At 39.1% G+C, this 22553-nt stretch overlaps 2 protein-coding genes across 2 annotated transcripts; one reads left to right on the forward strand and one right to left on the reverse strand.

Moving 5' to 3' along the window:
• Positions 1–3978: 3978 nt before the first annotated feature.
• LOC101857118 (BTB/POZ domain-containing protein 6) lies at positions 3979–13300 on the reverse strand (the record flags this gene model as incomplete). Its single annotated transcript, XM_005099197.3, is given in 4 exon segments — positions 3979–4859; positions 5461–5635; positions 6712–7247; positions 13123–13300. Coding segments are annotated over 3 exon segments (1521 nt in total). The 3' UTR covers positions 3979–4001.
• Positions 13301–13671: 371 nt separating this feature from the next.
• Positions 13672–17905, forward strand: LOC101857339 (zinc finger BED domain-containing protein 1). Its single transcript, XM_035969990.1, has one exon. The coding sequence runs from the start codon at positions 13981–13983 to the stop codon at positions 16270–16272; it is 2292 nt and encodes a 763-aa protein (XP_035825883.1). The 5' UTR covers positions 13672–13980; the 3' UTR covers positions 16273–17905.
• The last annotated feature ends 4648 nt before the right edge of the window (positions 17906–22553 follow it).

Below are 22553 nucleotides of genomic sequence, written 5' to 3' on the forward strand. Positions count from 1 at the left end.
CCCCCCCAAAAAAAAAATCCAAATAATGAAACAAGACCCAAACAAACATACCAAAAACCCATCGTTTTATAATATAAAAGGATTATAGACTAGAGCTGTATTATCTGAGCAAACTTTGAAAACAGCAAAAATGAGAGGTCATCTTGTTTTGGGGCAGGCTACTACTTGGATGGAGTTAATTTTCCCAGAAGGTAATAACCATGTAACTAACAATCCATGCCTTGCAGACACATCAGTGATAGCAGTGTCTCTCTTTGTGTGGACATGGGACCGCTGATATTTTGTCAAAATATGTACCGGTATTGATTTGAGAAAATTATGTCAATGGGGAAACAACTGATATCAAGACACTTTCATTTTAGTTTCAGAGGGACAACCCCGGGTGAAAAAAAAATTAAAAGAAAAACAAACATTAAACAAAACAAAACAAACCAAAAAACCGCCAGAAAGACAAGCACACAAATGCGTCTAGATCTACCCCAGATTCGATTTGTGCATTATAAGGCAAAGTAAACAAATCACAACTCATAAATTAAACAAACAAAGGATGAATATGTATGAATGCACTAATGTTTCATTTTATTGCACATAAAAACACACAGAATACTTTCCTTTTAATACTTTTACCATGCATGTACAATAAATTACAAACTCTTTTCAACTGGGGAAAAATATTCACAGAAAAATCCAACATTGAACGCCCATGAATGAGTACAAAAGCAAAACAACTGTTTAACAGCAAGCAGCAAAATATCCTGAATCTGTATCGAGGTACACGAATTCATACAGTGTCGTAGGAGCCAACTTTTTTAGATTGAAGGAGAACTAAGTTTAGACAGAACTTGTACCAGTACAGTTCAAAACAAAGACATTTTCACTGCACTCGTGTGTAGTATAATTTTATTGTATATATATATATATATATATATATATATATATATATATATATATATCCTGACACCTCCCTGCCTTATGTTCTTTTGAGATCATCTATACATACTCCAATTTCCCATAGAAATACTCACAATTTATTCACCCAAAAATCCAGACTTGTGCCTTCATGAATGCGTAGATTAGAGCATTCAATCACCAGAAGGGGGAATACATAATTATACAGGAACATAGTAAAAAATGCACCTAACTCTATCAGATTTTACAGGTCCCGAATTTATTCTTAACATTATATTTTGTATTCAAAACACACATAGAGTGTAAACAATTCATAAACAGCCTAAGAAAAATTAGCGTCAGCAAGGGTAGATCAAATTAAACATAACACCAAATTTCATTTTTCAAAGTAGCAATGATGAGGGAGGGAGGGAGGGAGGGAGGGAGGGAGAGAGAGAGAGAGAGAGAGAGAGAGAGAGAGAGAGAGAGAGAGAGAGAGAGAGAGAGAGAGAGAGAGAGAGAGAGAGGGGGCATGATATGATATAGGTCAACGACCTAATCTGAGGCCAAAGGTGTAAGCCAAGGACGTGTTTATTGCATACGTCACAGAGGTATTCAGTGGTAGAAGTAGAACTAGCCGGCACATTTCAGTTGCATGAAGACATGTATCCAGTAGTGTCTTACTCTTCGGCATAATGTAAATAACAATGTACACACAGCCCAAAAGCCTTCTGGCATTCTGTAAAGGTCGATGAGATGATTCAGGAGAAGTTAAACATTCCAAAGTGGACCATGGCAAAGCGAAAGAAGGGGACAGGCTTCCCAGTTGAAGAAAAACGACTGCCCCTAGAAGAAGTGGATAAAAAATTCGATGTAAAAAAATAAATTTAAATAAATTAAAAATAGAAATCTGTAAAAATCAGTGACTGTGAATTTGAATCCAACACAAATGGTAGTGCAGCATAGGAGGCACCATTCTTGTAAAATTTTGACCCATTTGTCCAACTTTGTTTATGATTGCCAGCAATGCCTATTTTGCTAATAAGTGTGCACGAGACTGCATCTCAGTCTCACTTGAGGGCAAATGTGAAATCAGGAGAGGGTAAAATATGAAAAGTAACCAACATTCCAGAACTTAAATTTTCTTTTCGCAATCATCCCACTCCCCCTGCGTTGTTTCAAGTTCAACCACAACCCCTTCCTAACAATTCCCAATAGAAAATCTTTAAAAGTTAAGATATCCATGTGCTCTTGTCAAATCATGGGTGTTACTTGGAGTGTCCACCTATCCAGGAAGAGCAAGAGAGCTCATGAACTTTTCACAAGTCACCACAGCCAACAATCAGACTTAGTAGACACAATTGGATTGGACATGTACAACAGTTTCAAGTACACACATGACCATCAAAGAAAACAATGACTACATCCAAAAAAGCCCTAGCACAATCTTTGGTTAACAAAAACAGCATTTTATCTTCTAGAAAACCTTGCACAAAATGATTGAAATTGGGACCTCACCGCAATGTCTACCTCTCAATGAAATCAGAACAAACTTTTCTCCCTTCAAGATCAGAGACTATGACAAAAAAAAACCCATCCTCACTTGGGAATCAAACTTATGTCTTCTGCGTCCGAAGGCAAAAAGGCTTACCATCACACTACTGACACCCGTTAGTCATATCGCATGGCACTTGATTAAAGGAAAAAAGGTTGTTTTTCAGAGGACCAGCACCAACAACAACAACAGCTGATCCAAAAGTGTTTTTTTTACAAACGTTTCACAAAAACAAGAGCTGATTTTCAGTGAAAGTACAATGAAGCCACAGAAACACATCCGCACCAGATTACAAAACATGCCCACTACAGACGTGGTACCAACTAGCTCATCAGTGGTTTTGATATTTAAGATATCCTTGGACAGGATAGTCTTTACTCAGTTTTAGTACCAAAAAATATGCTGTAGCCAAAGTGCATGATACCAAAGTTTTACTGTATGCATTGCTAAGTGTATAAATGTCTCAAGACAGTTACAGTGCAACCTCATTATAACGGAACGAGATCGTCGGGATCAGAAAAAAATGTCGTTATAGAGAGCTGTCATTATAGAGAGGCAACCAAGAACTACTAATGATATATAAAAGGAAAAAATCGGGACCTGGGTACCATGTCGCTATACAGAGGATGTCATTATTCAAAGGTTGTTATAGAGAGGCTGCACTGTATACTATACAGAACTTACAAAAATCTTCTTGTACAAAGATATTTTGGCTAGTATTTATACATGAGACATCTATCAATCGATAGATGAAAGACTCATTTTGGCAGGCAAAAGTAACACCTTTCCTGTTACAACCCTGTCATTTAACTTTCAATTAATTTATATACATATATATATAAATATATATCTTAAACACCTGCAAATATACAAAACTGGGGTGGACGCTTACATATGACCACAAACAGGACCACGTATGTCACAATTACTAAATGCAAACTTAACAAACTCTAAATGCAAAGTATAAAAAAACCCGTCATTTTCAAATTAGGTCTCTGAGTACTTCATACTTTGATATCCTGTCAATCACTCCATAAAGGTCAAATTTTGAGTCAATCACAGACAAGTTCTGATTTTCCCAATAGATTCAAGTTTCCAGACATGTAATCCTAAGCATTCTCTCTCTTTACAAAGCGGCATAAAAGTCATGAAAAGTCAAATTGCGTAAGAGCTGAATAGGCCATATATTGGCAGTAGACTACAACTGAACTTTCTCAAACATGGTGCAGAACTGTTGAAAATTTTTTTCCATACTTTGTGTCAGTAGAGCTGTGTAATCTGTTTATTGTGTTGCCCCTTTGTAGTTTTTCATCCTAGTCATAATAATAAGTCCCAGTAATCAAAGAGTTAATTCAGAGCATACAATCTTGAGAAATGTGGTACCCTGTATTTGAGGGGCAAAATGGGGTTAAGGGGCATCATACAGTGACATTGTCAAGATCATATATCCAGTTCATGATTGTCAAGTGTCAAATAATCTACAACTTCTACAGAATCTACATTACACTTCTAGAAGCCTTGCGATTGATATCGTATAATACTAGAGAGCCTCAATCATTCAAGCGTAAAATATGAGCTCTGGTATCTGACCTCCCTGCACCCCTGTGCCATTTGTGCTCTCTGATGAACACTGGAATTGAAACGTGACCTTGCCACACTGTAACTCTGCAACACCCTCCTGGCCAAAGAAACTGAGTTCAGGTCCATCTAACACCACACTGGCAGTGTAGAAAGTGTCTGCCTCAACTTGCACAGGACTCTCGAACAACACAGGAAAGGTGTTGCTGGAGCCATCGGAACGGAACTTGGTCACGGTCTGTCCCTCCACAGTACCGTTTCGCTTCAACTCAATCTTTGCCTTGTACTCAGATGCAGCATTGCTGGAGCCGTACAAGCCAAAACCTGCCACAAAAATCCTCCGATCAACCGAGAACTGGATGCTGTCACAGCGCCCCCTGTAGCGCCACTGGTTGCTGCGGTACGCAGACGACTGAAATCGGTGAACCCGAAACTGGGACAGACCCTTCCGGGAGACTTTGCAGAATGGCAGTTTGGGCCACTGTCGGGCGGTGAAGTAAAGGAACAGGTCGTGGCACTCCTGAAGAGTGAGCACTTCTGACTGGGCAGGGCCATTAGCAAACTCTTCCAGTGTCATTGCTGGAAATCGAACAAGGTGTAGACAACTGCCCAGTGCTGCCCTCTGGTTCTCTGCTGTAGGCTGCTGCTCCTGTCTTGCACACTCCGCCTTGGCCCAGCGGCACACCGCCCAGAAGACACATAACTCTCGTGTGTTCAGTGTCTCACGACTCAGAATGGTTTCAAGTGTCCGGCGATCAATGTCAGTGAAACCCTCAGACCTCAAACATTCCTCAGCCTGAGCATCAATGACCTCCCAGCATCGCTGCATCAGCTCCACCTGTAATCAGTTTTAGTTTTAGTAGAGGTTTTACGGCGCTCGCAACTGCATAAGATCATATGAGTGCCAGAAGATTAGAGGTGTTACAAGAGAGTAACAAACATAAAAAAGAAGAAGGGGAGATAAGGACGATAGATGTCTGATAGGAAAGAAGAAGCAAACCACACCAGAGCACCCGCCAACCACCCACCACCTGTAATCAATACAAAGACACCAACATGAGATAATAATAATAACAAACACCGGGAGTGAAAGAAAAAAAGGCAGGAAAAAAATAGAACAACCAATTAATCTTCAAAGTAACCATAGCAAATTTCCAAGGTGCGAGGCCCAAAAAGACAGAGTATGAGAATCTCAACAGTGAATTTAGGTTATGCTTTTCACAAAGTAAATAACTCTTGCCTGTCAACAGATTGTACTAATTAACCCTATGCCAACCAAGATAAAAACACAGTAGCCCAAACATCATTGATCTTCTCTTTACAAACTTCACTGTTTAAGCATTATAAAATGTGATAATTAACTTGTTATCACGTTTCTCTTCATTGTAACAATGTTCGCATTCAAAAGAAAAAGGGTAAAAACAAAACATCAGGTTTACCTCCTCAAACAGCCTGCCTTGGCTGAGAAGGACGCAGGCATTTCTGGCACTCAGGCTCGTCTCAAGATATCGGACACAGGCGGAGGCTAAACGTGGCACAATGTACTTCTTGGCAGTGTACAGGGTGGCCAGGACTGTGTCCGCTTCAACCCAGATCTCGTCACAGTAAAGGTACCTGTCAAGTAAAAACACATACAGTTAGCTGCTTGATTAGAAAGAAAAAAACAGCAAACATATATAATATGAATTAATAAATAATGCTTTTTTAAGCCAGAGAAAATCATGGAAAAACACACAAAAAAGGGAAAAAAAAAAAGAACTTCCCAACCACCAGCAACTACCAGTCCCCTGCAAGACAAACAAACTAAAAATATGGAAGTGAGTGACATAGGTTCAGCCCTACTTCCGCTTCTAAGCTCTAAAAATTCCAGGCTTTACAGAACAAGTACCCCTTGGAGGGCCCTCATTTATGCTACGCCGGAGAGGAAAAAGGCTATGTTCCCCCCCAAAAAAATTTTATAATTAAAAGTAAATGTTTTAATAAGTAATTGCCATAAAGTAGATTTTCCAGTTGATTTTTATAGAAGAAATATTTGACAAAATAGAAAACAGTACGTCAGAATGCATACTTTTTGGTTAAACACATGTTGTATGGTGTATCATTTCGTATCATTGTTCATCAAGTCCTTAAGAATTTTTCAAACTCACGGCTCTTTCACATTTAAAACATCAAACCAAAAATTATTCTTTATATTTTTGAGTCAGATTCCCTAATGTTTATTACTAAACCAAGCTCTAAAATTAGTCAAATAAAACAGCATAACCAACAGCCAAGTATAGCCATCTCTGACTGTCAAGAACTCCAAAATCCAGCAAGGAATGTGGTACCTCATCAATTTTTACACAAATTTCAAAATGGAGGTCTGAAATTGACAGACCTCCTGCATTTTTTGTCCTGGTATTTACAGTTTTTGGTCTGAGAATTTGCGTGAGGGGTAAAAGGTCGCAGATCAGGCTTATATGGTTAAAAAAAAAGAAGACAAGACAGAATCATAAAAATTTAACCCGTATAAACTATTCCAGCGATTGTTAGGTGACATGCAAATCCCTGAGCTGTAATACTGCAAAATAATACAAACAAAACGGGAACAAAAGAACTTTCAGGGCATTTTAAGCTGCCATGAAATAAAAACCTTAATCCAGGGAAAATTCTGAGAACTCCCCTACAACTTACTACAAGTGTACACATACCTGAGCAAATTGAGAAATGCAGCAGGCTCAACATCCGGAATTGCAATCTCCATGACTTTCACCTCTTGAGCAAGGCCTCCATAGAGCATGGCATAGAACACGGAGCTGCCACTAGCAAGAATGTACTTATGAGCAGGTATACGTTTTTGGCCGGGCCCAGTTCCCACTGTAAAGTAGACATCAGCCATGAGACTGTTGTTATACATCACGGAATTACGCTCCCTGCAGGACCCCACAGAAGCCTGCCAGTTGTGCTGTTCACTCAACTTAGAACTGGGCAATGGTGGATTCGGTGGTGGTGGGGATACTCGGCGCGGAGCAGACGTGGGCTGCCAAGATATGGTTGATGATTCCCCTTGTCTCGTTGACAGAGGCTGGGAGGAGTTCGGGAGGATAGACGACGGCTGACGGGAGGGAATAAAGTTGGGGGGAACCTCTTGGTTCATTTCCTCTTCCTCCTTTTCTTTAGCAGGGATGCAAGATTTCATGATGCCACGATAAACACAGGCTATCTAGCAGCAATGCGTCAGGACTTCCTGAAATGATAAAGAAAACATACAATATAAATCATATAAAAATTCGACTCTTTAGGCAAAATAAACTTTGCAAACTTAGATTTAGGAAGAACATTTCCATATGGGAGCACAATTATAATCTGAAAGAGTTATCATCCTTTCCATCTATGTAAATCCACTGCTACCAGACCAGACCATCAATGATATATTTATAGAGGCACCAGCCATCCATGTCCAGGTGCTGTTTTAGCCTCTTTTTCCTGTATTCGGATTAATAATATCTTTTTGCCAATTTATTGGTTCCGCTTCTATGTACCCCATATCCCTGGTTCTCAATCTGGAAATCGCCTATAATTCGCTGTACTTGTCTCCCCCCCCCTCCCCCCACTCCCTCCCCCCCTCATAGTGTCATCATTTATGTTAACGTCTATTTTTATCGATAACACGTTTATGGATTAAGGGCAGTATTAATGATAATTAAGAAAAAAACAAAACCCCATCAATTAAATAATAAATAAATAAATAAATAAATAATGCTAATGATTATCATAATACAAATATTGATAATGAGGAGAAGGAGAAAAAAAAAAAAAAAAAAGAAAAAGATGAACACATACAGTAAATTAAAGAGAAAGAAAATCTCTTTTGCATTAAAAGTAATCAGAACAAATGTGAAAGTATGTATCTCCTGGGTCTTCAATATTATACCCATAACATCCAAAAAACAGGCAAATATGATAACATGTCAATTTGCACAAAAAATCACCTACCATTGATAGATAGATCTAGATACACATTATAAAACCGTCAAATTAAAGAGAAAGCAAAGGTATGTTACGTAAAATTAAGATGAGCAGACTAAACATCACTGCATCCATCTTTTCTGTTTTCAAAATAACCATCTTAATAATATTTTAATTCTAACCAAAAAGTTGGACATAGTCCTCTAATCTTAACACATTTTTACAAATGCATAATTCTAACAAGCAAGATAGCATCCATAGAGGTAAACTTACAAGGAGGGCACGATATTTGCAACCCCGCCCCCCCCCAAAAAAAAACTTCTTAATAAAAGGAGCAAAAACAAAAAATTTCAAAACACAATCCAACACGCAAATGCAAGATAACTTGATCGACTTGAGGGAAACTGCTTCTGTTGCACTGATCCAAATACTGCTGCTGCTGCTCCCCCCCCCTCTCTCTTTATCTCATTATTTCTTTCTGTTCCCACTCCCTCTATAAAACAGTTTTACTACCAATATAATATATATAGCATTGATCAAGACGGTTTCAAAGCTTTTGATAACGATTTTTATGCCTTTAGAGTTAAATCAGCCCTCTTAAAATGAATTGAAAGAAACATAAATAAGTACTTTAAATTGACTTAACTACATTGTAATCCATTTGGTGCCAGCCGAGCATCAACCTTTTGAAAACGCATGGGTGGTGGAGATTCCACGATTTTGGGTCTGAAAAACGCTCAGAAGCCGATTTGATGCCAAACTTTAGTAACTTTAACCCCAGTAATTTATACTTATTTTTTATTTATTCGCTTATCCAATGTGTTCACATTAAAGATTAAGGACAACAATTTGTAGACATATGACATTGTTTACGTTTACTGGAACGGGAAGCAAAAATACAAGGGAGTTAATTCTCCTCATTATTGCCGGTATCATCCGCTGAGCGTCATTTTCGCTCAGTATTGCATACCTAATTAGATATTTTCCCTCAAGTTTTTGCACTCTCTACAACACCAGAATTTATTTTATAAATCGCGTAGTCTTGTCTTTTAATTTTAAGCCTGTTGACTGACAAAAACCGGTTGACTTTAAAAACTAGCAGTGGACGCTCCGCCTAAACGAAGCTTGATTGAGAGCAGTGAACGTAGCCTCAACCAATGATTATAAATACCTGCCTCAACAGCACCTGCAAACTACAAATTCAGGGTGCCGTGAACGTAGCCACGGCATAAAAATTAAAGGCATACACCGCACTGATCTAAAGCTGAGTCATGATAGAAGACTTCAGGCCTAGAAGAGATGGGCTCAAGATGAATAATGTCTTGTGTTTGCGTCAACACCTTTTACACCTTTTGCCTGACTGTTAAACCTTTATTTTATTAGGAAGGAGTTCCGCAGAGAGCCGGCTGACCAACAACACACTAAAAAGTAAAAGTGTCAAAAGAGGGGATATTTTAAGCGGGGTGTATATATATCCAAACCCTAACTCTTGTATAGTTTGCTCAGTGGACCTTGTCACGGCAAGTGCCGGCACTTAATTAGAATCAACAATACGATTTGATCTCTATACTATGACGATGAATATTAATGACCAGACTCGGCAGGCCAAAGATAGTACACTGACGACACTACCATTCATTGACTAAACAAACTGAGTCTAAAAGGAAGTGGCTATTGTCACCCCGGCTGAGAATAAAAATACGATCGACCTATCACCCCGGGTGAGACTTGCCAGCATTAATATAGCTCTATTCTAACCCAATGTGAAACAAGACAGATGTTTCTTAATTTCTGAATATAATAACTGTCTTTTTTTTCTTTTTTTTTTTGGCAAGTGTTTTATGTGTTCGCAACTGTGAGCATGCGGGACACATTAAACTTTTTTTTTTTCAGATGGAAGGAAATTTTGAATTTTGCCCGGGTGGCGGCCAAAGCCTACCTTTACCGATTTTAGACCACCTTGATCTTTAGCGTGTGCAACTTGCACACGGGCCCTCTGAGATTTTTCGCCCTTGCCCGAGAAGGCTAGTGTAGATCCTACCAGAAGATCAGGGTGTGTGGCTGAAAGACAGCAGTAAGAAGGAGCCAAGGAGTAGCAGTAAAAAGGCTGCAGAAAGAGTTCTTAGGAGCCCAGCGGAGGGGGCAAAGGAGGTGAGGGGATGGAGGCAGAAAGAGGAGACGAAAGCAGATGACAGAACATTGCTGATTGCTAGAGAGTAGGAAAGGAGGTGAAAGGAGACAATTTTAGAGTCTATCAGTGTTGATGATCAAATAATTGACAAAAACAAAGTAAAAAGTGATGCAAGAGCAGGACTCTCTCTCTCACTGCCCCCAGACAAAATTGCACGCTTTCAACACAAGAGCGTTGGAACGTTTGTTTACACTGGTATCATGGTGAACGTACACCAGGTGAGAAATAGCCAAAAGGCTTGCCCTCTCACACGGACAAGTGTAAGCGGATATCTAGAGAATGACAACTAAACGCCACTGGCCGATATTTTTAACAGCCATCTTGTCTGACCTCGCAAGGGGCATGCCCGCCGCGATGATTTTGTGTAGCGTGCGGTTTGCACTGGCAAAGTTTCCAAGCTTCCCCCTTTGAGTCTTTCCTCGTGGTTCCCCCTAGGACGCTGCTTTTGCACCTCACAGTATCCATTTTTGCAAACCCTGAGTCTCAATTAGATCTACTCCCTTAGCAGATTAGCGTCCTACTGAGTCCAATCTTTTGTCAATCTCAAGTGTTTTAAAATTTCTGGTGCTTGCTTACAAAATTTTGAAAGAAACGAACCGGAACGAAACGGTCGATCATTGGCACTACATCATTGAACTTTGTTTTGAACTTGCTTTCGGTATAGGCCTACTCTTTAGTCTTTTTCTTCTTCTTCTTCTCAGTTTACGTAGTGTACAGCAGAATCAATCTGGGCAAAAGAAAGGTGGGTGATTTTGTAGTTTCGTTCGTTTAAGTCCAAAGCTGAACTCCAGAGACCCTGAATTTCCAGGTAATCGTTGAGGAGTAAACTAAAAGTGTGACTGGAAGTCAAAAGTAGGGGGGTTTCAGGGGGGAGCTAATAATAATATGGAGGGGGGGGGGGGGGGGGGTTAGGGGTGGAGGGGGGTTCAGGGGGGTTCTTGAATTTTACCATGATGTTTTGCAGTTAGGTAGCATCCCTGTTCTTTGTGTTGCCTATTGGTCATCTAGACTTCCCGATTTCTTACTCTGAGAATGTAAACAAAAAGGCCGTCTTTATTTGGACACGAGTCCGAATAACATTTTTTCATATTCGGAATCAAGTCCGAATAAAAAAAATTAATTCGGACTCGAGTCCGAATATGAAAAAATGTTATTCGGACTCCGGTCCGGAAAAAAGGAAGTGTCTTCGTTCTATATATATATATATATCTAACGTTCAGTGCTTCCAATTTTCCGCCATTTTTTAGTTTCCTTCACACCTTTTCTGCAGATCCGATGCCCGCCGCCTCATTGATACGCCCCCCCCCCCCACGTTTCCCACTGGAAGATTAGCAGACCACCTGGCACCTGCATATTATGAGCTGTGTGTAAAAAAAAAAAAGACCGATTCGTTCAAATACACAAACCTGTGTCATCTCGATTGTTTACCAAGAAAAAGTTGTGCTGCTGTGTAGAGCTGAGCATACGGCAACTTTTGATTCCATAAACCAGCGCACAATTCATTAAGTAGATCTCCGTCAAGACTAGCTTATTATTGTAATATTGATCAGTTACCGGGGGAAAAAAGACTGACGCGTATGCGACATTCAACGCCCGGACCGATAGTGCCCCCCCACCTCCCCGACACACACACAGCCACAAATGTGCAGGCCGCCCATCCGACCCCGACACACGGTAACGAGCCATCTTTAATTGCTTCTGATGACCTCTTGATAAATAAACATTTATTAAAAGTGCTATTACTTTTCAGGCCGGCCTCAAATTCATCATAAGATAAAAACTCGGCTCCTGCACAAAACGCCATGTTGCCCGAATTGATCCCGGTCTCTACCCCCAGCCTGAGGCGAGTCACTAGTGAGGCAGGACAGGAAGCCGGAGTCACGAGTCACAGGAAGTCGGAAGTGATGTCATGCTGGACAAAAATCAGAGTCCGAATTTAAACATTTTTTCATATTCGGATTCGAGTCCGAATAGTCACATCGAAACAAAAAAGGATCGTGGACTTTAATGAACGGAACTACAAGATCCCCAAAGGGAGCTGCATAATCACTGACAACCGAACCAAATTGTTCTGCAGGTTGCACAGAAAATAATCTGAGTCAGCACGCTGCCGCTGTTGTAACTTGTGCCGTCGTGTTGCCACCATGACGGACAAAGTGGGAATCCTCAATGACAACAAACAAGGTGGCTGATACTAATCTAGATTCTAGAAAAATATCGGCCCATGGTGTTTAGTCGTCATTCTCTGGCTATCCGTTTTGTTTTGTGTTACCCTGAATGATCGGCCCATCGATGCACTTAGAAGCTAAGTCACTAAGCGGTGAACACACATCGAGTGAGAATAGCCAGAAGATTTGGTATTTTTTTACTTTCCCTCTCGTCTCACACTCAGCTGCCAGTTGTCTATTGTCTACTAAAATATTGATGCGCTGAACACGAATATCAACTTCATTTCCGTCGCAAATTAATAGTTTTTGAAATATTTGATTGTTTTTAACCGAGATATATGTATGCCTTGGACCAATCGGGGGGTTCCAGGGGGGCCTGACCCACTTGGGGTAAAAAGAAAATCTGAGGGGTTACAGTACGGTTACAGCCCTGTTTTTACCCATAATTTGATATTTTACAGTTAGATTTGAAATTGTCTTGAAAATAATTGATTTGCGACAGTTTTAGTGGCTTTATGAGTGATCTGCAGCAAACAGTACAGCAGTTAAACCCCTGAAACAGTGCATCTGTGTGCGGGAGTGAAAGTAAAAATTTACCGAAGATTTGCCTTCTCACCCCCTTCAACTGGGCTATTTTTATCCCGGAATAAAATCTAGATCTAGACTTCTAGATCTAAAATCTAGAGAGGCGAGAGGTGGCCGACCTTGGCCAGGCCTAAAATCTACTCTAAAATAATACTTCGTCAAGACAAATCTAGATTTCTAGATATAATCTACCTCACACACCTACCTACCTGTCTCTTACTCTTTCTCTTCTTCTGGATTGCCTGGATACTCTGTTTTAAACTGTTTATAGTCCAAAGCGATCGCAGGCCAACTGTGGTTGCGTCCACCGTTTAAATTATTTTCTGAAACATGGTTCGAAATCAGGCACTGGTTTAGAGACTGACTGAACTGAAAAAAGAACTAGAATCTAGGCCTAGGCTAGGACACCAACATCAACACAAACGACCATCGCCCATCAACAGTGCAAAAGGGACGTTACTCTTCCTCACTTGCTCAGGGGCCCTCTGTGCCCAGTTGCTCAAGGCTAGCCTATCTCAAGCGAAATCAAGACAGGGGCAGTCAGAGTCAGAAGTTCGTCTACCCATAGGCCTGCAGCGGGTTTTATTTGTTTGGGGTTTTCGTAGAAGGCCTAGTAGTCCTAGAATATTATAATAGCGAGGTCTTTGGGGAGAAAATAATTCTTGAGATTATAATAAATTAAAAAGCATCTTGGGCCTGCCAGTTTTCAGGAGCTTTGTCGGGGAAAAAAAAAGAAAATTAAATATTCACTGCTGTGCTTACTAAAAGAAAAAGTGAATCTTATCTGTTGTCGAGTTGATACCGGATACGAACGAGCTCACAAACCAAGTTCGGTCACTCCTCCGTTGTGGCCTAGGCCTACATTTGTGTACACAAGAACCACCGAAACAGGAAAATCAAAAGGGAACCCTGTTTGAGTTCGAGAAAGACATTCTGAATTGAAAGAGCAGTTAAGCAAACAGACTGAAAATGCCAGCAGTAAATTCCATATGTTAACGTGACTCTGTTGTTTTCTATCTCTACATTTTAGATCATCAATCTGATGCCTGGTTTTGTCTCCAATTATAATGCCTCGAGTTAGAACGCGCGCCCGCACCACGAAACCTTATTCAAGTGTTGTGTGGCGGTATTTTCATGTTCGAGACCCCAGCAACGAACACTTAGTGTCATGTATTCTGTGTGGTAGAGAGTACACTAGGGATATTGGAGGTTCAACATCCAACCTTCTCCATCATATCAAATCTGCTCACGCTGATGAAGATCCTCCCCCGATTCCAGAGTCTCAGCGTGTGAGAAAATTAACGAGACCCGTCTCAACTTCAGACTCGGACTCAGAGAGTGTGCCGGTCAAAGCCAAAAGGCAAAGAACAAATTTATCTTTTGTATGGAGTTATTTTGTCAAGCCAACATCGCCTCATCAACCTTGTTCTTGCAACATATGTGGAGCTATATTTAAATACAGCTATGGCCCTGGTGACAAATCGACTACGAGGTTGTGGCTACACCTTAAAAGAAAACACCCTGATGAGTTTTTAGAAGGACAAAGACTTACAGCTGAGAGAGGTGGAGGAGGAAGGAAAAGTTCTCAAAGTAATGTTTTGAAAGTAAGCCCAAAAGACTCTGAAGATGACAGTAATGACGGTGAAGAGGACGATAGTAACCTCGAAACTGTTGTGCTGAAACAGGAGCCTGTGGTGACAAAAACTAGGACATCTAAAGCTACTAAAACAAAAGGTAAAAGAAAGGATGTCACAAGTTCAAATGCTTCTACTAGTGCTAGTGCATCATTCAAAGCGAAGAAAAGTCTTGAATTTAAAAAGAAAGCCTACATCGATGCCCTTGTTGTGCAAGTTATAACATCTGAACTTCAACCTTGCTCTTTTGTGGAAAATGAAAACTTACGTGCCCTGGTGAAGTCCCTTGATCCACACTATGACCTACCCAGTTACGATAAATTGTCACAGGAAATTTTACCCAGTACATATGAAGCTGTGAAACAGGATGTGAAGCTCTCTCTTCAGCTTGCCAACAAAGTTGCAATCACCGTAGACAGCTGGGTGTCATGGAGCTCGCAACAATATGTGACGGTCACAGCTCACTTTTTCTCCATGTCCTGGGACAAAAAAGTCCTTGTGCTCAGTACTTTTCAAATTACCAATAACATGACTGCAGCAGACACAACCGCAGAATTGCAGAAAATTTTTGCCCACTGGGAAATAGAAGGAAAAATTTGTTCTGTTGTGACTGACAGTTCATCAATCATTTCAGAAGCTGTCCAAAATCTAGAAATGCAACAAGTGCCTTGTTTTGTACATTCTTTGGATAGAGCTGTAAAAGAAGCTTTGAAAAGTGCTCATGATGTTGTCACCATTGCAAGTCGAGTGAGGGGTATTGCATCTTATTTTCAGTATTCCAGTTATGGTGTCAATATGCTGAAAGAGATACAAGTACAGGGCGGCAATGGACCTATGAAGATGTTAGTGAAAGATGAAGAAGCTAGATGGATGTCTACGTTGGACATGTTTCGTTGTTATATTGAACAACATGAAGTAATTTCAGCAGCACTTTGTTTTTTATCGAAGGCTGGTGACTGCATCACAGAAGGTGAAGTTGACATTATGAAGAAAGTAGTGGAAACATTGGAGCCTTTTCAGTTAGCTGCAAATGAACTCTGTGTTGAAAATGGTGCAACACTTTCTACTATGATTCCAATACTGAAGCAGTTGCAGGAATGTTTAGTAGAACTGCATTATCAGGACTTTCCTTTAACTGCAGTGTTATTAAGAGACATCAACAGGTTGTTTTTATCTCTTGAAACAAATTTCATTGTTGGTGCTGCCACAGTTCTGGATCCTCGTTTCAAATATTTGTCCTTTGATGACCCAGACAAAGTAAAGAATATTGAGAGCCGTCTGACGTCGATGCTGAGTAAAATGTTTGAGTCAGTGTCAGATGATGCTGATGATTCCTCTGTTGTGCAAGAACAAACGGAACGTCCGAGAAAATCTCTGTGGAACAGGTTTGATTCTAAAGTGAATGATTTGTTAGTAGCTTCTTCTCCTGCCAGAAATGGGCCAATGATTGAGCTGAGACGATACTTTGAAAGTCGGCAACTTAGAAGACAAGAAGTTCACCCTTTTGAATGGTGGAAAGCAAATGAAAAAGTGTTCCCCAACCTTGCCAAACTGGCTCAACAGTTCCTGGCTGTTCCAGCGACGTCAGTGCCTGCTGCCTACATTTTCTCAAAGGATAGTGAAGCTTTTCTTGCAAAAAGAAGTTGTTTGGAAGAAGGTGTTATTGACAAGATGATATTCTTACACAAAAATTATACAAACACCAATACTGTACAGTCTACTTAGTTTAGAACAGTTTCATTTTTGACTAACCTGTGTAATTTTTCAGCCTCATTAGAAAGTCTTGACTGTTTTCACTCTGTGTCATTATATATATTCTCTTTTACATTGAGACTCTCTTTGAATATATATATTATACCCAGTTCAAAAAGTGGGTGTAAGCTTTGTCCATTCATTATCCACAGAAATGCACTCTTGCTCTCTTGCTGTTCAAAATGTCTATTGATGCATTTATATATTTCAGGAAGAACCCTCTGCGAGTGAAGTTACTGGTCTTTGATCTAGTTGTTTATCGCCTGCCAATCTCATGATGCTTTCCTTTGCCCAGGCTAGAGTTCAGTTAAATGTGAGCTCTAAAAACTGTTAATCATGACAAATTTTAGGCTTCCCTTTTGTGTGTCTATCTAATAATATCATCATGCAGCTTATAATGCAAAAAGTTGAATAGAGCTAGCTCTACTCCCGGCCCCCATTGAAATCTCTTTTCCACATTCTGTTTGTAAGGGCTGAGAGAAAGTAGGAGATATCGGAGGCATCTGCTGGCTTTGTTTTATATCGTCTCACTGTGTCCTTCCCTCAGTCCTTTCTGCCGTGCTCTCTTTGTTTTGAGGTGTGCTGAATTTTTGTGGAGTTCCGTCTTACTGACTCACGATCACATGACATTGGGCCGACTTGATGGTCACAGCTGTGCTCTAAAACCTTTTTGTGTAGATAATCCAAACCATCCATGCAACATGTAATGACATGCAACACCCTCTTTTCAAAGATTACTTATTTCTGGCAATATTAATTAATAATATCAATGACCATGGGCTCTCTGGTACTCTGTACTCCGTATCAGTCTCCCCTATGCCTCTTGACCTAAACTGCACGTGACTGACTACCTTGTGTGCACACCCAGCCACCCTTTTATTTTAAGTACCAGTAAGCATGAATAAAAATGTTGGTAACATGAGTACATCATTTGCAATCCAAGTAAATTTCTCAATGGTGTGGCATCAAGCTTTTATATGTGCCACATTCAGCCTGGGAAACTAAAGAAGTGTAAACAGTCAGTGTGGTCCTTAACTTTTGATTTCCCTTTTTTTCTTCATGATGCAATGCCAGCCTTCCTCATCCAGTGATTTGTTGTCCTTGTGCTGTCTACTTGTTGAGTGAGAGAACACTGTATCATGAGGTTTAACAAGGCTTCCTTTGTCTTTTTTTTAAATTTCTGTACAGCAGTCTTTGGAATACTTACAATTGCATTTTGACTGTTTACTAATATTATTTAACTTGAGCCTGACCTGAGCTAATTTTCTCCCAACAACCATTGCAACCCGACACTTTTGGGTATTACATTGAAGCGTTAATCACAAAAGGACTGTGAAAGCTATCATTTTTTTAATGCAGCAAGACAAAGAAAGAAAAGCTCTCACAGAAAAAGAAAACTGGACCTAATTTATCCAAATAGTTTTTATTTTCAGTATTTTGAAATATATGGCAATGTCTGGGTGTTCGGATGCAATTTTTTTGGCACCGAATTTTTCATAAAATCTTCTATGGCAATAGGGGGGTGACTGACTTTTTAATCCGTTACAGCTGAAAAGGTTTCAGTATCACAACATAACTTCACCAAAATTTTAGCGAAACAAAACAAGGGAGTCAACTGTTGGCTAGCTGCTTCCCGTAGCTTGTAACCGAAAAACACCTGAGATATCGATCGAAAAAGCGGATCCCATGTTATACCTCGGGATTGGGCTCTCTGTAAAAATACACAAGAGTAGGCTCAAGTGAGTAAAAGTGAGAGATTTTACTATACCCTTCCAGAGATTTCGATCTATCATCCCATCCGGCCCCCCCCCCCCCCCCCCCCACTCCAGTTATAGAATTTGTCTTACCTTTTCCTTCAAGAATTAGCTAGTTTTAATGGGGTTTTTATGAACAAATGTTACCGACATCATGTAGGCCTACATGACAAGCTTGATAGTCAATGAGTTGTTGGCAGTTAATTGATTTTTTAAAAATTCTCCTTTTTGATTCTTCGTGTCCTTCATGTAGGCCTACACTGCCTTGTTAGATAAAGGGGGTGAATTTTGCTCAGACAGGTTTGTCTACACTACATGAAGTATAGTCTAATGTTTGTATGCTGATCTTATGATGAATACTGATTTATAAGTCTTGTATACTACTGGACAGTTTCTCTGGTTTCTTAGAATTGCTTTTTTTGCAGTCTAGAATTTGTGTTGCATCTCCTATGCTTTTTATATGTTTGCATTGAGTATCTCTGAATGGTGAATAGTGCGTTATATTGATGTACCTTTTGTTAAATAGTGTTTTAAAATTTCTGTTCATACCTTTTTTTGTAAATTATGCAGGCCTCAAAGACTACTATACTAGTAAAGTAGTCCTTGGCTGCACTTGGCAGGCCTATAAAATACATTATTGAGTTCAATTAATTTGCAGTTCTCAGAGCTTGAAATATTGAGCACCCTTATAATATATATATATGTATGTTGTACCATGATTGCCTTTTATTACTAATGCAGCCGTCACAATTTTTGGTGTTTGGAATGTTTTTAAAATTTTCACTTCAGGTACGAAAATATAAATGAATCAGTGAGCGACTCTTCTCTAGTGTCGGGATTATTAAAGAACAAGTTAACACTTGCTGTTGTGATGAAATCAATGTTTCAAGATCTTCCAGCCCTTGTGAATTTCTGTTTGCACATATATATCAGTGCTGTTGTAACAAAAATATTGTGTGGTCTGGTCAAAATATGCTCCGTATAGGACAGTTTCCAGGACATTTTAACTTTTGTTGTATACATACTGTCATAGAAGAACAGTTAAGTTTCAGGGTATGCCCTAATAGGCTATAGATTATGCAAGTGATTATTTTATTACAGTATCATAGCTTGACTGCTCTTGAGGACAAACCATATGTGGTATGGCTCCAATGCTGCTTTAGCCGTTTATATTTTGTAAGTGTTTTAAGCTAGGAATTGTTTTTTAATAGTCAAACTATACTGTTCACATCATGTTTACTCATTCAAGGTGTTTATAGAGTTCAGTGTCTTTGAAATTAACTCATTCAATTTTTACTGTTCATTATGTTCTCCTTATTTTGTACATGATGCGTTTCTTATGGTATGTGTACTACTTTCTATACTATTCCCTTAATGAATGGATTGATGAATGAAGAAGCTTTTTGGAAATGGATGACATGTTTCCTGCATGTGCTCATTTATGCCTTGTTATTGTAATGTTTATTTTGGGCACATCATTATATTTTTAAAGACATCCTTTTGTTCTGTAATTCCTCTCTAGATTCTATGATTTAAGTGTTGTTCAGTACAGAACATCCTGTTGTTTCTTTCATGCGTACATTGTACATTGTAATCCGGTTCTTTTCCTTTTTGAAAGAGAAATTATGTATGCATGTGTTGAAATTTTATGAATCAATTCGATCAATAACTGCCAATGTCCTGATGTCACAGTCAGATTTTCTGCTGCTTGTCGTACTATAATATAAAGGGGCTCTGATCAAAATGAACATTATCATGAATACATTAATTTAGTATATATATCACATTTTTGTTTTCTTGACATGAAAGCAGTGACTTCGATATATATCGTTTACTGCTTTTTTCTCATCTATGACTATGAACGCCTTCTCTCTGCTCACAAAGTTTGTTTGTCTGTCAATCTCTCTGTCCCTCTCTTGTTTTCTCTTTCTGTCTTTTCCTCACTGTCTCTGTCCCTTTGTCTTTCTCTCTCCCTTTTTTTTCTTTGTTTAGCTCTCTTCTCCCTCTTTATATGAATGGAATATTAATAGTTTTGTTCTTTTTGTGAAAAACAGTTTATGCATGTGAATTTCAAATTTTCTTCAATGTTTTTTGTACGTTGTTGTCCAAGTACATGAATGAAGTGCAAGCCTCCCAACTCTTAATCTTATCATAGGTCTTTAGAGTTTAGAGGATGCCTCTGCTGGGTACTGGTGCCTCTATAAATAAATCATTGATGGTCTGGTCTGGTCCTTTTCTTTCCCTTTTTTGTTTCTGTCTTTTTGCCTTGCTTTTTTTCTAAACTAAGTAACCTTATTTTGTGTTTTTGTGCATCTCTTTTTTTCAAAAAAATCTATAGGTTTATAGATCAAATTAACTCTTGAACAGGAATTTCTCCCTTTCATATTTTTTCAATTGTAATTTAATGACATATTGTGAGACAGTCACTTGAGTCAACTTTCTAATACGGCCATTTTTTTCCTCAACAATGGGTGGCTGTGGCAGACAGTTTCGACTGTATGCATGCTCTGCAGCATGCTCTTAGTGTTTTGCAACTTTTATTGTCCTAGCAGACCATAGAAGAGGATTCAGAAACATTCTCACCCGCCCATGAAGCGTTCAGTGAGTTGAAGCTGCGGATTGCTCGTACTAAAACGTCCTCAAATTGACAAGACCTTTCACAGTCTATAGCTGTGTACCCATTTCAACCTTGATAAAATTAGGAAAATTCGTGTAAAGTGCCTTTGCCAATGATGCAAAGTTGGGCCCCTAATGGTGACCGACCTTGGGTTTTAGGGTTTGGGAGCCTAACCACTAGATCAAGACCACTGATGCCACAATAATAAAGATTGCCTTTGGAAGAAGGCATTTAATTTAATTTAAAGTGATCTGATAAACCATTTTGCAGAATGGAGATTGACTCTATTCCCATGGGAGTTGATACATCATGTGTGTGATCAGTTTTTGAGAGAAGAGTTACCGTGCCAATATGGTTCAGATAAATTCTTTTCTGCAGCCGTGACCAAACTATTATTAGGAATGGAAAAGAAAGAGTTTTAAAAAAAATTGTTACTACCTCTTGAACAGTAAAAGGGGCCCCAAGAGCAACACTTCTTTGTAGCTGCTGCTAAGAATTATCAGTCTGAGGTTAAGCCTTTTATTTCCCTGGTCATGTTCACAACCAGACCTAATTCTTTTCTAGGATGTTGACTTAATTTTTTTTAAAAGACGTTTTAACATTGGCCAACATTCCCTCGTCAGGGTGATCTGCTTTTCCTCTGGGTTTTTTTACACCACAGTTTGATACTCTTCAACCACTTTGCTTATGTTGTCAACTTGTGGAATATATATATACTACTGTCAGTGTCAGGCATAGATGACTCAAATATGTCAGGGATTGACAAATGTGTTCCAACCCATCCATAATTCGGGTCAACCAATATAATGAAAATTTGAAGAGACATCATGAATCAGTCTTGATATTGAGTTTTCCGTGTTGGAGTAATCTGTACCCAACTGTACATATGTATGATATGCCTCACCCTATCCACTCCTCTCTCGCTCTCTTTCCTTTCCGTAGAAGTAGGGCCTACATCATGTAGTTTTTTTTCTTAGTTTTCTCATTGTGTCCATCTGGCCTGTCTCAATGATTTGCATCTCCAAATCTATGTCAAGACTGGTTTCTTTTTACAGGCCATATTGAAGGATAGGTAAAAGGAGGGCCTAATTAATGTAGTCCAACTTATCAAAGAGCTTATTTAGTCGTTTTTATTGTTATTTATTGATTTTTGTTTTGTTTCAAATAGACACTAATTGCACATGATAATGATATAATTTCAAGAAAATAATATATCTCTATGGATCCAGACTACTGTTTTGCTATTTGAAAACACTCTTTTTTAAAGTTATAATGTAAAATTGATACTATAACTTATAACATTTTGCCTGCGGCCTTCGGGTATCATAGTTATAATTTTTATAAGTATAAATATAAGAGTAGTAACTGACTGGTCTGATATGAATTGATGAAGGAAAAATATTTATTTAGTTACCTCCCCTGTTTCACTTGTATCCATGTTGCATTCGTGGTTGAGAAGGGTATTATTAAAATAAAATGTTAAGTTTTATGAATTTGATTATTTTTCATATATGGAACACCATTCTTATCTTGTGCTTGTGTATTTTTATAATTTTTAAAAATTAACATTGAAAAATAATAAATAATAAGAGAAGTTTCTTATACTGCTGAAGTCGTTAAAAGTCTTGCTACCGTTTCCCCCCTTGCAGGTGGTTAGAGAGGGCACCACTGGTAGGTCCTACTGCTTTACGTTCCCTCTTTTTTTTCGTACAGTAGGTGACGGAGGAAGTTAAGATGAGAATAAGAGGGTGGGGGGAGGGGGGGTGGTTCTAATCCTGGATTTTAACAATGTTCTTAATTAAAATTAACTGGTTGTAATGGTTATAATGTAAAACTGGAACCAAACAAATGCACAGTAACTCACACTTCTACTCCCTTCCCCT

This window comes from Aplysia californica, unplaced genomic scaffold (assembly GCF_000002075.1).
Source record: "Aplysia californica isolate F4 #8 unplaced genomic scaffold, AplCal3.0 scaffold00205, whole genome shotgun sequence".
In the NCBI taxonomy this organism is placed as follows: domain Eukaryota; kingdom Metazoa; phylum Mollusca; class Gastropoda; order Aplysiida; family Aplysiidae; genus Aplysia; species Aplysia californica.